This window comes from Corvus hawaiiensis, chromosome 9 (genome assembly GCF_020740725.1).
Source record: "Corvus hawaiiensis isolate bCorHaw1 chromosome 9, bCorHaw1.pri.cur, whole genome shotgun sequence".
Lineage (NCBI taxonomy): Eukaryota > Metazoa > Chordata > Aves > Passeriformes > Corvidae > Corvus > Corvus hawaiiensis.
Window position 1 is genome coordinate 23,551,556 of NC_063221.1, and position 14,864 is coordinate 23,566,419.

A 14,864-nucleotide genomic window follows, 5' to 3' on the forward strand; every position below is an offset into this window, starting at 1 on the left:
CCCCTTGAACAGACTGTCCCCTCTGAACAATTATTCTTTTAACTCACTTAAACTCCCCCTCTGCTGACCTATAAGGAGGCAATATGAGCAATTATTCTACAAGCAACCAGCTCAGGTTGCCTTGGCAGGGTTTTTACTAACATGTTAATAAGATAAAAAGCGGCAAAGATACACAGCAGACCCCTGCCTGTCTTTGCTCTCACACTGTCACAATCTGCTTCCTTTCCAATAGCCTCATGTGCCCGCACAGCAGCTCAGGCCATCATCCTGTGCAACAGCAGTTGCTGAGAGCAAGAGCAACTTGGCATTTATGCCGGGCTAGGGAAGGGATCAGTGGAAGTGGGACTGCCCACCGCTGCATCCTGACTTGGCTTTCAATAGGACTAGTGAAGGGAATGGGAGAAGTTGCTCATTTCCCACTGAAATGGCTCCCATCCAAAACGTGCACTCCAGAATACCTCCTCCTCCGTTGCTTTGAGCCAGTCAGATGAAAGCTTTCCACTGCAAACTTTTAGGTTCCCACCATCTATCACTTCTCCTGAGCATGAGAGCAGCTGTGAGTGCTCTACACCTCTCAGTATTACCCTCATGCAGGAGGATATTCCCCAAAAGAGAGGGGATTTAAGCTGTCGGTCTGGAGTTCAGGCTGGAAAATACTGCATGTGTGTTCAGAGCCTACTTGAGGATAGGCTTTCAACTCCCCGAGAAAGAATAGCATTGTAACCAAGAAACTGCTGATGACATTAACATCAAAGATAATGGGGGTTCCTGCCAAACCATTTGTTGGGAGGGACAGGCCAGGGAACCCAGATGAACTTGTCTGTGCCAGGTGCTTGCAAATCAACCCTTCCCTGGTGCCAGGGTAAAACAAAACCCAAGAACTCCACCACCCCAGGAGTTTCTTAAAACTTATAAACCCAACAACTGCAGAAGTTTTAAAGCCATACTCAACGCTCAGATTACCCCAATCACACAAACCAGCAGCAAATCCGGCTTTTATTGCTCAAGTGGAACAAAACTTCAAGAGATAAAAACACAATTTGTGGGTGTTCCCTTCACCCGCTGACAGATGTAACACAGCCATTTTGAAACCACTTGTAAATGCCTTTTTTCTAAAAAAAAAAAAAAAAAAAGAAAGAAAAAAGAAAAGAAAAAAGCTATAAATCCTGCCAAGAGAAGTATTTTGTGTGTTTAATTTTTACTATTTTTTCAAGATGAAGAGTAAGGAATAAGTTTTTATTCTCTTACAGGGTAAATATCACATCTCAGGGCACTGGTGTAGTCTACTTGGCTAAACTGCCACCACAGTTCCTGCCTTCCATAACAATTAGGTGCTATTAGCCCTCAAAGGTGCTCTGACAGCATCCAGCTTCATCAACTCTGCTGTGTGTGTGCATACACACACATTGATGTACTGCTTTATAATGCAAACCATATTTATTTTTTCCCCTGAAAATGTAGTATATTTTTAAACTTTTCAGCACGGTGAAAATGGATATCTCCTGACCTTAAAATCCAAAGAGCATGTTCAAACCCACAAGAGGAACTAATTTGGGGCATTTGATTTACGGCTGAAATTTCAATTTGAATTTGTTTTAAGTGTAATCACAAACTGAAAGTCTGGCAGCTGTGTGTTTTTCAGAAAATAAATAAAGATATTCAGTGTGCGTCTGCATTCTAGAGAGAGCATTTTACAAGCCCAGTCCTGTAGTGGGAACAGATGTAGCTAAAGCATTAATTTGTTCTACAGGTACAACGTGCAAATGGGAGCATGTGAGAGAGAGTGTGCGCCTATGTCTGTGTGTCCGCTACGCGCCTATATCTGAGAGACAGAGCCTGACTTTGGGGTGGGTTTTTTTGAAAGTGAGAGAACAAGAGCAAAAGGAGTAGTGGCCAAGGAGGCATGGGGGGATTACAAGGATTTAGGTCTTTAAACTGCAGACCACCTAACAAGATCACTCTGAAATGCCACTAATTTCAGTTAAGGCCACAGACCTCCCTTCCTCTGCCCTCCCTCTCTCCCCCATTGTAAACAACTAATCCCAGCAGAAAACAACAGAGAGCAAAATGTACACACATTCTGCAACATTCCAGGTCCTTCTTTATCTTTTATTTATTTTTCTAAAAGGTCAGCGTATGTATGGAGGGAGGGGGGAGGGGAAGAAAGCCAAAAAAACCTCAAGTCCATCTCTTGTGTGGGCTTGAAGGAAGCTGGGAGAAAGCAAAGTCCAAGAGCACACAATATGGAGCTTTTATAGCACAGCAATTCCTGGACTCAGCTTACTTTCCCCTCCCTTTATTTGTGGCAAAGTCACATAGCTTTAAACCAAAGGACAGGGTGGTCGATTACATCTGAAAGAAATGTAAAGAATTGGGAAAGAATTCCATCTCCTGTCGAAATTATAAATAAGGAAGTATTAATCCCAGAGACAGGCTGATTTATGCAGCCCTGGAACTGCTGACTTTCAGCCCAAGTATCGGTCTATAAATCAAACTCTTAAATCAAGTGTGTCAATCGCTGCAGCACTGTGATACTCAGGCAAAGCAAGGCACCTACCACTGAAAGCAGGAAGATTGCCAGGGGACTGAGGTGCCGTACCCTTCTTAATTTTCTAAAGTGTAAATCTGAGATCAAACATCCTTTGGGGGAACGGGAAATCAAAATACGCAGTGCTCAGCACACCGGGAGCAGGCAGCAGGAGTCCAAGACACAACCCCCTAATTACAGGCTACCCACTGATTATTTAGGACTCTGTGATTAAAGTGATGAACGCTCCTGGGAGAAAGGGGCTTAAGTAACTGAGGTCAAGACCTCAACTGCAGCTCTCGCCCTAGTTGTGCAAGCTTAGGAAGGTATGAATGTCACAGGTTTGCCTTACAGCAAATCTCCTGAAATGCCAATAGAAGTTATCCAGGCCTGGTACTTTAATCCAATTGTGCCAAAACCCCGACATAATCTCTGTTGGGCAGCAAAGCAAATGAGGTGTCTATAATGCAACGCTTAAAACTGTAGACTCACAAGAAATAAAGCCTGGAGCACAAAGCTTGGGACAGCCTGTTGGTACTGCTCTGCCGTGCCAAGAAGTCGGGTCGCCTGCTCCTCCAGAAGAGCTACGAAACAGAGAGACTGACGCACAAGTTAAAAGCAAAGGGTGACATGCCTCGGCAGCTACTTTGCTGACTGAGGGGTAACAGATGTGGATTCCCCTGGGAGCAACACCTCCTTCTGCCCTGACCAAGAAGATAACAGCCACCACAGGCACCTTAACAACACTAAGAGGTGGCAAGGAGTCAGGGAGAGTTCTAAAACCTATGAGCAACCCCTCAAGGAATCCCCTGCTAGCTAGTGAGCTGGTGGCTGGGACTCATGATCACAGGGGTGAGGCACAAAGACCATGAAAAAACAGGAGAAAGGCAAAACCACTACTAGGGAACGTGGGAACCTAAAATGTTGCCTTCATCAACATGCTTTACACACCAATAACATTCTTACACCAAGATGCTTTCACACACCAACAGAACAACTCCAGGCACTGTGAATCTCACGTTATACACTCAAGTAAATACCGAAGACTACAATAGATGCCAGCAGTACATGCTATAATTTATAGATACATTTCAAAGCAAGCATTCGTAAGTGAATTTTGGCTTTGATCTCCTGTTTTTCCCCTTGGGGGTAACAAAATCATTCTACCAACCTCTCTAAATTCTTCGCCCGTCTCTGAGGGTGTTTTCACTAAGGAACTTGTTTCATGTCTCTTTACTAGCCAAGCTCATCACTGTGGTATGGCTCCTTTACACTTCTTCCCCACACCCTAAACATTTTGCATTACATATTGCATATACTTGCCAGCACTCGTATTTTCCAGTGAAAGTTCAACTGACCTTAAAGGATTGTCTCAAACCTACCTTAATGTGTTTTATTCAGTGAAACTTAGGGTGCGGGGGGAGGTCGCCAGGAAGGTCATGCCTCACCTCTGAAACTTCAGTTACATCCAGCTGATCTTGCAACAAACAAATTGGTGGCCTTTTATGTAGCCGCAAGCTCGGGGTTGCACACTTCAGCAAAAGTATGCTGCAAGGAGTTTACACCAGGAAACCCCACACACAGGAAAGCTGACCTCCCTCTGGATTCTCTTTTGCAGAGTGGGAGGGCCAGGTCCCACATGATTTTACAAACACTCCACTGATGGCCAGGAAAAGCTACTCGTGTCTATGTGAAGGAAACAAAGCAGGAAAATTATATGTTCACTACCACCTCTGGGTTTGCTTCACTTTCCCACCAGCTCCCACAGTCAGACTGAGCGAGGTAACAGACACAGTAAAAGGACACTTTCTCTGGGGTTTTTGAAGCACAGTTCTGGGTTGAGAGCTGTGGTCCTTCATAAGACATTATTGGTTAAGTCAGTTTCCATATCATGGGAGCTAGGTTGACATGGAAAAGGCTTTTGTAAATGTTACCCTCACAAACTGAACCTGGCTTCTTAGATCCAAGCTGAACTTGTTAAACTCTTGTCTCCCTAGGAACTTAAGAGGCACAATGTAGTAATTTCTTCCATTTCCATACCCAGATGGGGGAAGATTTTAAAGAGCATCAGAGACATTCACACCCAGATTCCCATCAAAATCAACAACAATCAGCTGCTTGTGAAAAATCTCCATACTCTTCGATTAGACCCATGTGGTTAGCAGGAGGCAGAAGCTTATTTATAGCTCTGAAGTCAGACATAACCCTGTCCACCTGAAGAAGCAGATCAGCAGAATGAGAGGAGATATTTTAAAATGCCACTTTTCAGAGCTCATCTGTGCTTTAAGTTCAACATTTGATGTACAAGATGTTTGGAAAACTGGGATGAGCTCCCTGCACTATCAGGGAAACATCTGCATCTGAGATTAAAGAACAGGTGATTTATTTAAGACAGATTGATGTACCAGGAAGCTAGCCAGAAGAAAAATTTTTTTGAGGAGCTGTTAGTAATAATGTTTCAGACACTCACAAGATAACAGGTATTATATGAGAAACTTCCTCAATACATTAGATACAGTAGAATTTGACTTCAGTTGTAAGTAATTGAAAACCAGTTCCGCAAGTAGCTCCACCGTTTCCTACTTACTAGTTTCCTACTTTGCACTTTCCTCCTCAATTTATCTTCCTGAAAGCAAACTCTGCTGGCCAGAGGTTATCTCTATTCAGTATCTTACATAGCATGTGCAGTGAATTAAATAGTAGAATGAAAATTTTGGTTCCTGACCAAAAATGTTCACAGTTTAAAACCAAGAGGTGTGACAGAAAGGACAGAATTGCTACATACTCAAGAGAAATCAAGACCCCTTTTTACAGGGGCAAGGACTACGGTACACAGGTTCCTTCACGGATTTAATTTTTATCCATATCCATTATATACTTTATCCATATATTTAAGCCGAGCATGTGCTTTTTCTGAATGAAGTTCTCACTTTTCATGTGCTTTCTGTGATATCTATTCTAAACTCATTCTTCTTTCTAGGGAGGCAGGGAGCCAACTGGTGGCATGAGACAAAGTGCCCAGGAGACAACAGCCATCTTAAAAAACAGTTCAAGATACAAAATGTTTGAGAATTTTAGCATAAGTAGATCTTTATTTTCAGCTTTGCAAGCTATGGTGCTGGAAACAACTTTGCCTCCTCATTCCTTTTCATGAGGTTATGTACTGTAAAATATGTTGCCTTGGCAATAGGATCATTCCTTTGTACTGCCATTGTCCAAGGGGAAAAACACTACTTATGCACTGAACCCCTATAAAGACTCAATTCCACCCTGGTTTTAATTAGAACTTTCTTCAAGCCACTGACTGTTTCTACATCAGGTGCTGATTTGGCACTATTGAGGAAACAACCAATAAACTTCACAATCAATCTCCAGTTAGTAGTCAATCCAGCTCGCCTTGCTTGTTGTTTTCCTCCTTTGTACATTTTCTCATAGAAAGTAGCAATAAATTGAAGCCATGTGGTAAACTAGAGTAGCCTTAACCAGTCACACGTGGTCTCTCTCCAGTCCCCTCACAGAGCAGCACCACAGCATCTGTCCATCTACTTTCACACAGGTAGCCCGAACACCTTTAACAAAATCCAGTGCATAACTGACTGTCTTCACACGACTGAAGAAGGACGATGCTAGTTTTGGCTGACAAAACATTTTTGGTGCCAGTTCTTTCTCCACATATCTGGGTACTTTAGTCCTTCATACTAATTTTTAATCTAGCCTATTCTTTCTGCCCAGGGAGTCAGAACTCCCCAAGGTTTACCACATCTTCCGGTGGGACTCTTCTAACTTTCCCTCTGTTCCCAACGTTCACATCACCTCCCTGCAGTTTGTAACTCGAAGCCTTTGGTGTCACCTCCCTTGCATTCCAAGTTTCCCGATGCTGCAACACTCTGCAATTTGCTGCCATCATGTGCAGACTGACCCAAAACGTATCTGCCTGTCTTTTTAACCCCTTCCCTTTCCAAAAGATGACCTTATCAGAGTGCCACAAGGGGAACTTCAGCAGTTCTTCTGGGTAGTATGTTTGTCTGTGGTTCCAACAACATGCTGTAAACTTTACAAAGATATGAGGTTATTATTCAATGATTTCTGCCCCTGCACAAACTCAGTAACTTCAGTCACACCTGCAATCCCAGACTTACAGTTCCTGAATCAACTGCCCACTGTATCAGGCTATCTGGCAACTGTCTGCTGCAAACTCCTTTCTGGAAGGAACTCTCTCCTTTTCCCACTGCTAATCCCAGTTTGGGATACAGTTTTTCTGATAAAATTATAGGTGAGACAGGTTCAGCTTCCTTGGTTGCTCTGTGAAGATCTGGTACTTTCTTGCTGCGGAGGTGAAATCTAGATGGAAATTTTGGGCTGTTTGCCCTCTCTGATAATCACAGCAGCCTATTTATGATTTCCATAAAAACCTCATTTGAAGCAGAATGCTTTCTTGTATTTCCACGAAAAAAGAAAAGCAGCAAAATACTTCATTTCAGACTAAACCTACCACAGAGTCCTTATGGTACTGACTACCACCACGTCAACAAGACCTTTCCAAAGCATGGCTTATGGTGGACTCAGTATTTATCTGAGCTTTTCATGCTTGCCTTCTCTACTAACCTCTAAGTAGTCCAAAGACCAGATTTTTTTCCCTACTAAACAGTCCCTTCCCCTGAATTTTTCCTAGGGAAATATTCATTTTCCACGACCAAGGAAAAAGGATATAATGTGCACATAACAAAATGGCCAGGCTCCTTCCCGTAAGTGTATACACTGGGATGGTTTTACTAACAAACAAGAGATTTCGAAATATTTATCTGCAGGGATGGAATAAAGGATTCAACATGTTTTTCCTGTTAATATTATTTGTAATGTTCAGAGCGCTTCAGCACAAGGTCCTGTATGACCAGAGCAATTAGATGTTCCTGCTGCCAGAAGCTAGCAAACTAAGTAAAACAACAAGACTGGTAAAAATAAAGACAGTGTTTGATAAAAACCAACAAACCAACCAGTGACTGCAAAAACAAAAGCCAGAACAGGAACCTGAAACCAAATTAATCCATCCATATCTAGGTCTCATTTCAAAACAGCTGAGTGTGCCTAAGTCTACCAAATGAAACAACACTATAAATCCATAAAGTAATTTGGGTTGGAAGGGACCTTTAAAGGCTATGTAGTCCATGCCCCCTTAAATGAGCAGGGACATCTTTAGCTACACCAGGTTGATCAGCATCCCTGCCAGCTTGGGCTTCAACACTTCCAGGGATGAGGCAGTCCCAACTTCTCTGGTCAACTTGTGCCAATGCCTCAAAACCCTCACAGCAAACAATTTCTTCCTTATATCTAATCTAAGTCTACCTTCTTTTAGTTTAAAGCCGTTAGCCCTTGTCCTGTTGCAGCAGGCTGGGATAACAAGTTTGTAACCATCAATCTTATAAATCCCCTTCAAGTTCTGAGAGGCCACAATGAGGTGTCCCTGGAGCCTTCTCTTCTGACCAGCCCCAACTCTTTCAGTCTTCACAGAAGAAGTGCTCCAGCCCTCTGATATGTCCCCGTATTATGGTCCATAAAGCTGAGAGGTGTGGGAAGAGAGACTCTGACAGTGAAGAATGAGGCAAAAAAAGTGGTTGAGCACCTCAGCCTTCTCCTTATCTGTTGTGACCAGTTTGCCAGCCCTGCTTATCGGGGCGTTAAATCTACCAAGCATTACTTTTCACTTGCAAATGGCACAATCCCCTTAGGCAAGGGGCTTCAGTCAGTCTGTGGGTGTTACAGGCTGCCCCTTTGCAAGAGAGCTATAAATGAGGGGACTCCTGCACCAAAGATGCAGCAATCCAGAGACCCTGTTGTGCTGCTCCACCCCTGATGCAAACAGAACAAAGAGAAGGGGAAGTCCCAAGCCACTACAGAGACTAAGGACACACACAGCTACTGCAGGAACATCCAGATAGACAAAGTTTTCAAGTGACCTATGATTTTAGCTCAATTAGTAGTTTTTCTCCAACTATGTAACTCAGTGCGGTCATTTGTCACTGAGCTCTGGGGAGCCGTCCAGAGGGAAAAAGAACCATTCTGCCACTGCAGCCTGTCACCTGGGCAGTCAGCATCTCTCAGCACTTGTGCTGTTGTATAAATTACATCCCTCCCAGCTTGGTCAAGTATGTCCATCATTCAGCACATATGTAATCTTTGCTATTTTATTGTCTCATTGATGGAAGAATTAGCTGCACAGTGGGAAACACATTAAGAAAGGACTACCAATTATTTTGCCCTGTTACTAACTTCTTTAATCCCCTATAATCTCTTCTGAGGGGGGATTCATATCTACTCAAATCACTTCACAGGAGACATATATAATGTAACAGAAGCCCTACACACCAGGACAAACAAAAATCCCAGCTTCTGGTACTCCAGAGTATCAAATGCACCAGCCATTCCTGGAGGACAGATCCTAATTTGCAAACAGCATGCAATGGACTGTCCAAACTAAGCCCAGTTCCGTGATCCATTCAGTTGGGAAAGTTATTGTCACCTATGCCATGACCTCTGTTTCTCCAATAATGAGGCAACCACTGCCTAACAAGAGATACCTGGTTTTGTTCTAAGCACCTTGTGGTGTTCCCACCTGTACAGCAAGAATTTATCCACTTCAGAAGCTGGTACTAAATGTGGTGAGCCCATTCAAAACCTTTTTTCTGGTTTGGAGTGTGGATTTGTGGATCTTGAGACTGCAGGAATTACGGCACAGGATCCTCAAATCACATTATAGGAAAACTACCAAGAGATGAACATTTTTCGTTTGGTTTTTGGTGCATTTTGTTTGTTTTTTATTATGCATTGTTGTTCGTTTTGTTTTGCTTTTTCTATATTGACATAGTGAACTGAAGCTGCTGATCACTTTTGCAGCTGAGATGGGGAAAAAAAAAGAAAGTAAGATTCAACCCAGAGAAGCTAGACATGATGGAAGAAGCAAGGGGAATACCAAGGCAGTGCCATGTAACTCTTGATAAATGAACTTAGAAAGAAGAGCAATTTTTGCATTTGGTTGTTCCCAGTATCCCAACTTTCAGAAAAGATTTACCTGATCTTTCTTTCTTCTCTGAGTTATCTAAACACCTTTGTCTTTTGCATAATAAATGTCCTCTAAAGCCTACTGCTTCAAGTTGGTGTTACTGCAATGAACACTCCTGGGAATGGCCTTCCTTCAGTTACCACTCATGTTTGACTTGGGCATTATTATAGTACACTATTAGTCTGGTTGAGCTGCTTGAGTCAGCATTAAAATGTATATTCTTTAAATGACACAGTTTTTATCCACTTCTCAATGCAATTTCACAAGTTTCTAATATACAATACCTTAGATGGTAAAACTGGCTTACTTGTAGGACATCTGCTGTGCAATAAAAAAAATGAATTAGATCTGTCAAGGCACTTTATTACGCTCATTTTGACTCATATCAGGCAACACATACTGACTTTCTAATTAAAGATGAAGACATTTTCTGAAGTTGGTGATTAGATAAAGCCTGAGCTGTTTTAGAGACACTTGGGGGAAGAGGTGTTTATAAGGAGTTGTCCACTGTGGGCAGTTTAAAGCAAAACCACATATAATTTATCCACCTGTTGCAAATGGATCCATCAACATGAGTAAGAATAATTAGCATTTTAACAAAATTCCATCAGATTTAACCAAAGTAATGAAAGAGAGTCAAAATACATAAAAAAAATACACAGAAATCCTTCACTACAAGCAAGGCTTCTTTCAACAAAACTCAGCAGCTAGAATATTTCTGTTTCTCACTACCTGTGTATGCATGACTTCATACCCCTCTAATCTTAAGACTTACTATGATGCATTAAGAAATACTTTATCAGCTCTGTATCTGTGCAGATCTACACCATATTAATTACAGTATGCTTTGCAATAAAGATCCAGGGTCTATAGTCTTAATTCCAGTTGGAGAGAAATAATTACAAATTCGACTCCAGTGCATCAGTGTGCAGTAACCATAGAGCAGGTAAAAGGGGGTAAAGGGGGTAAACCCCTAGGACTGTGAGGTTTTTCACTCTTTGGTGGCTATATTGTTTTCACCAAGAGTGACTAGGGATCACATTGTTTTCTAGAATTCCCAAAAACGTTACCCCAAAAGTCAGTTTATCCCTCTTAAAAATAACGTATCACCAACTTTACGATGCTTGTGGAATTTTGTGAAATGCTTAACATAACAGCTCTGGGCTCGATTTAGGATTTAGAATACTATTAAATGCCAATGCAGACAAACACAAGATGATTTGGGACTCTTCATAAAAACAGTGCTATTTATACACTCAGCTGCCTCTGTGATTTAATGGTAGAGCTGCTGACCTCATATGTAAAACAATACCATTATGATTGTGGCATCAATTCATTAATCAAAATGACAGAGGGTCTCATGATCAAATGAGAGAGGTTCCTCTACTTTTTATGACAGCAGTGCTTGTGATACAGCCATACTGGATCCATCTGTGATCGAACTGGAAACCAGCTATTTTCTATACTCAATGGAATTCTGATTTATGATGTGCTTGAAATTACTGTGGATTTCTATTAAAGACAAACACTTTGTGGTAAGGTACCATACTTACCTGTAATTTAGTTATGTAACAGTAGTATCCTCCATAGACCCCACATCCTCTGGGGTTTTACGTTTTTCAGATATGCAACTTTCAGAGCCAACTTGGCATTTTTTAAGAGTTTGGCCTTTTTCCTGAGGCCCTAAGCAAACCTCAAGCCATGAAGCAGCAGAGAATTTATACAGGTCTGCACAGACTCAATCAGCAGTTTCCTTTCCACTGACATCCACAGGAAGCCAGCATGTATGGAAAGATGGGGGCATGCAGACATCAACAATTACAGACAGGCCACTTTTCCCACATTTGGAAATGTACAGCTCAAGGCTAACTATTTAGTCAGTGTCTTTAGTGCATGAGAAACCTCTAGGAGCTGGCAGATTTTCTCTTTGAAAAGTTTATTCATTTATTCTATTACTCAGCATAGGCAATGGTAAAGTAAAGGCTGCAGGATGACAAAAAAGGGCCAAAGAAAATGACATTTTAGGTGAAGCTGTAATGTTCAAATGTGAGAAGAACATTTCTAGCTGGCAAGTGTACCGCTTTAAAATGTGCTTTGTGCCTCAAATATTTTAGGCATACTCACTGATCCAGCCACTAAAATAAAGCTTGGAAGAATGACACGCAAGCTCATACAGATTCATACACCGACTTAACTTACTTACACATTCTGAAGAGGACAGGATCTACTGTAAAAAGAAGAAATTTATGTTCCAAGACTGCAGCCCTCTTGTTAGGTTATTTCACTTGTGCACTTCCGGACTGCTTATAGAGACTTATTTGCGATTTGGTCTTTAGAAACACAGCCTCTGGCATCACCTCTTCTGGCTCAGGATTCTTTACAGGACAAAAATTACTGACTCAGGATCTATCTAGAACTAAGATACAAAAAGGTAACCTACCCTTCCTCAATTGTAACAGAATTCATGATGATACAGTTTGTTATCTTAACTTTGTCTTTTATGGTACACATGTTGCCGATGATGGAGTGTTTGATGGATGTCTTCTCTCCAATTTGTGTGGATGACCCAATCATACTGTCTGATCCAACCTAGGGAAGAAAAGAACAGAAACTAGCAAAAGTACATGGAGTTCTCCAACATGCGCTCTCCATACACCTCTTCCAAAGTGTGTCTCAAGCACTTATCAATAAGGTTTACCCTGCTCTACCCTGAGGGATCCTTGGCAGAGGAAAGACCTGGAAATTTGGGGCCCACCCCATAGGCAGATAGTTAGACAGTCTTCCCAAGGTCCATTAGCTTGGTAAAACTCCATTAGTGGATCTGGCTCTGTAGGCTTCATGCAGAAAGGTAAGCAAGGTAGGCACAGGCCTGCTGGTACTCACTGGTTTCACTCAGGTTTGCCCAGTGAGACCTGTCAAAGGGAGGCTTGAAGCTGGTATTGAACCAAAATGTGCTAGCAAGAAGCAAAGCTTCTGATGCTTTCTGGGTTTCGTGTCCTTTGGGAGGCAAACTGCTCAACTACCAAGAACTGCCATTATGGAACAAGAGACTGCAGTGTCTGACTTGGGACTATGATAGACTTTTTACCAAACACTATAGAAGAGAGACACTGAAAGGCAGGAACCCGTGGGTGAACCTACAGAAGACTCTGAGCTGTATCACCTACATTCCATCATTCCACACTTCAGAACTTGGCTTCACTTCCAACAATGGGACTGAATTTTAGCAAGCAGTTCTTGAAACAAAGTGTTTGCAGACTACTGAAAGAGCAGAGATGGGAAAAGGGAACACTTACCATGCCTCTATCAGTGATCTGTGCAGACCCATGAACCAGTGGCTCTTCCAGACCCAGATTAAGCAATAACTTGGGAACCTGAATGAAAAACCCACATCACAAATTAACATGATAGTGCTGTATCCACACGTTACATAAGCAGCTCAAAGATGGCTTTGGTTTCCGTTGCACTGCTGCATTTGCCATAAACATTTTAACTTATGGGAAATGGGTTACTGCATTTCAAATGTCCACCAGCTATGTGTGATTTATCATCTTTCACTTTTGTAAAGGAGACAGGTACAGTGCTACCACAGTGCACTGCATCAACTCAGCTTCCCACCTGTGGAGAAGCAGTGGATCAGCAGCAGCAAGCAGGCTGGCTCCAGCTGAACACAGTGACATCCTGTATGTTACCACAATGTCCAGCATCTGCCATTTCAAATGCAGCTCAGCGTGTTTTACGCTGTCTAGTAAAGCAAGGGAGGGAAGCAAGTAATACCAAATATAAACCAGTAAACTGCATAAAAAGATGACTGTGTCCAGCCCACTCCACTAGGTAGTATTCTGAGGCATGGGCAACAAAACTGTATTTCAGATGTTTAAGTAGAAACTAAAGTTGATCAAGTGGCTATTCCAGATGGTAGAAAGCTGCACAAGAAAAGGCTCCTGACAGGGAGAAGGCAGGTGTTGGATAAGCAGACAGAGCAGTGGTGGTAATAGAGAGAGACACAGGCCATGAAATAGCCAAGAACAAATCCATAGAGAGCAATTCTGAACTGGCTCCTGAAAGGAAAGGGAGCCAGCATTGTAGGAGGATGGGATATCACTCCATCATTCCTCCTTTTGTGGGTGAAAGAGCAGCCTGAGGCATCCTGCATCTCCTGGAGTCAGGCTGAGGCCAAGGTCACACCACAGAAGAGGTGATGACAGCACGGATGGGGATGGCAGGGGAGGTGGGAGCCTTGCAACACTGCACAGACACGGTGCTGCACAGTTACTGGCAGGGATGATGCAATGTATGATGTCTCTTGATAGGACAGAGATGGCTTTCAAAGGAACATAGGAGATGCAGATATATGAGGGCTAAGAGGTCTGTATCACAGCAAACTGTATGGCTGAATGAGAGGCAGTATGTGCTGGGGCTGGTGTGGAGCTCTGCACATACTGCTTGGCCAGCCAGGACGTGGACACTGACTATCCATCTGGGAGGTCAACTGGAGTCACAGCACCGTGATGGTACAACTGAGTTTGCCTCAAAGGAGGAAGCAGCACTCATTAAGTCTCCCTTTTCTCTACCCAAGCATCTATTTTTACAAAACTCTTAGAAAAGTTAATCTCTGAGATCTCTATTGCTGTTAAACTTGGCTGAATGTTGCCAGCAATTTCCAAAGCTGCTATTAAGGAACTGCTATACAGTACAACTGTGTAAAATGACTTCCTTAGAAAGCTGGGATAACAAGAGCTGATGGCTAAGGAGTGAACCTCAAAAAGCAAATCCTACAGATCTGAAGAAGTTGGAATCAGAGGAGCTCACATTTCTGAGCTATCATTTCAATTTGCCCATTGTCACCAGTAGACATTTTCACATCTGTAGCTCTTTACATCTTGAAGTTGGCCCTTCCCGCTAGAATTGTTTATTTTTTAAAAAGCAAGAGTAGATTAGATCCTTCAGTCCAAGGTGCAGGCACTACAGAAAACCACCAGTTTACCAGAACACCACAAACTAGGTGAATCCACCCGGATGATGCTGGCAGGGTGAAGGGATGCTGTCCTGACACGTCACCTGACACATGGATCCAAGAGAGGAACACACACCAAAGCATACCTACAGCATAGGCTGGAAAGATTCCTACTATCCAGTGTTGATCTGCAGGACAGGAAAGAAGTGAAAAAAGACTCTTGCCCTCCTCAGTGGAAAGGTGGTATAGTGAAATAAATAAAGGATTTTACTGGCCAGAGCAAAGCCCTTATTAGAATCAGTCAGTGTTAGTGCAGCCTGAGG

General features: G+C 42.5%; 1 protein-coding gene across 1 annotated transcript in view; it reads right to left on the reverse strand.

The window, feature by feature from the left end:
- Window positions 1-14,864, reverse strand: part of EIF2B3 (eukaryotic translation initiation factor 2B subunit gamma) — a 98,735-nt gene that overhangs the window by 12,469 nt on the left and 71,402 nt on the right. The window contains exons 8-9 of the mRNA XM_048312628.1: window positions 12,881-12,958; window positions 12,025-12,173 (exon numbers count right to left, since the gene is read on the reverse strand). Of these exons, the coding sequence (XP_048168585.1) occupies window positions 12,025-12,173; window positions 12,881-12,958 (227 nt within the window). The remainder of the gene's footprint in view (window positions 1-12,024; window positions 12,174-12,880; window positions 12,959-14,864) is intronic.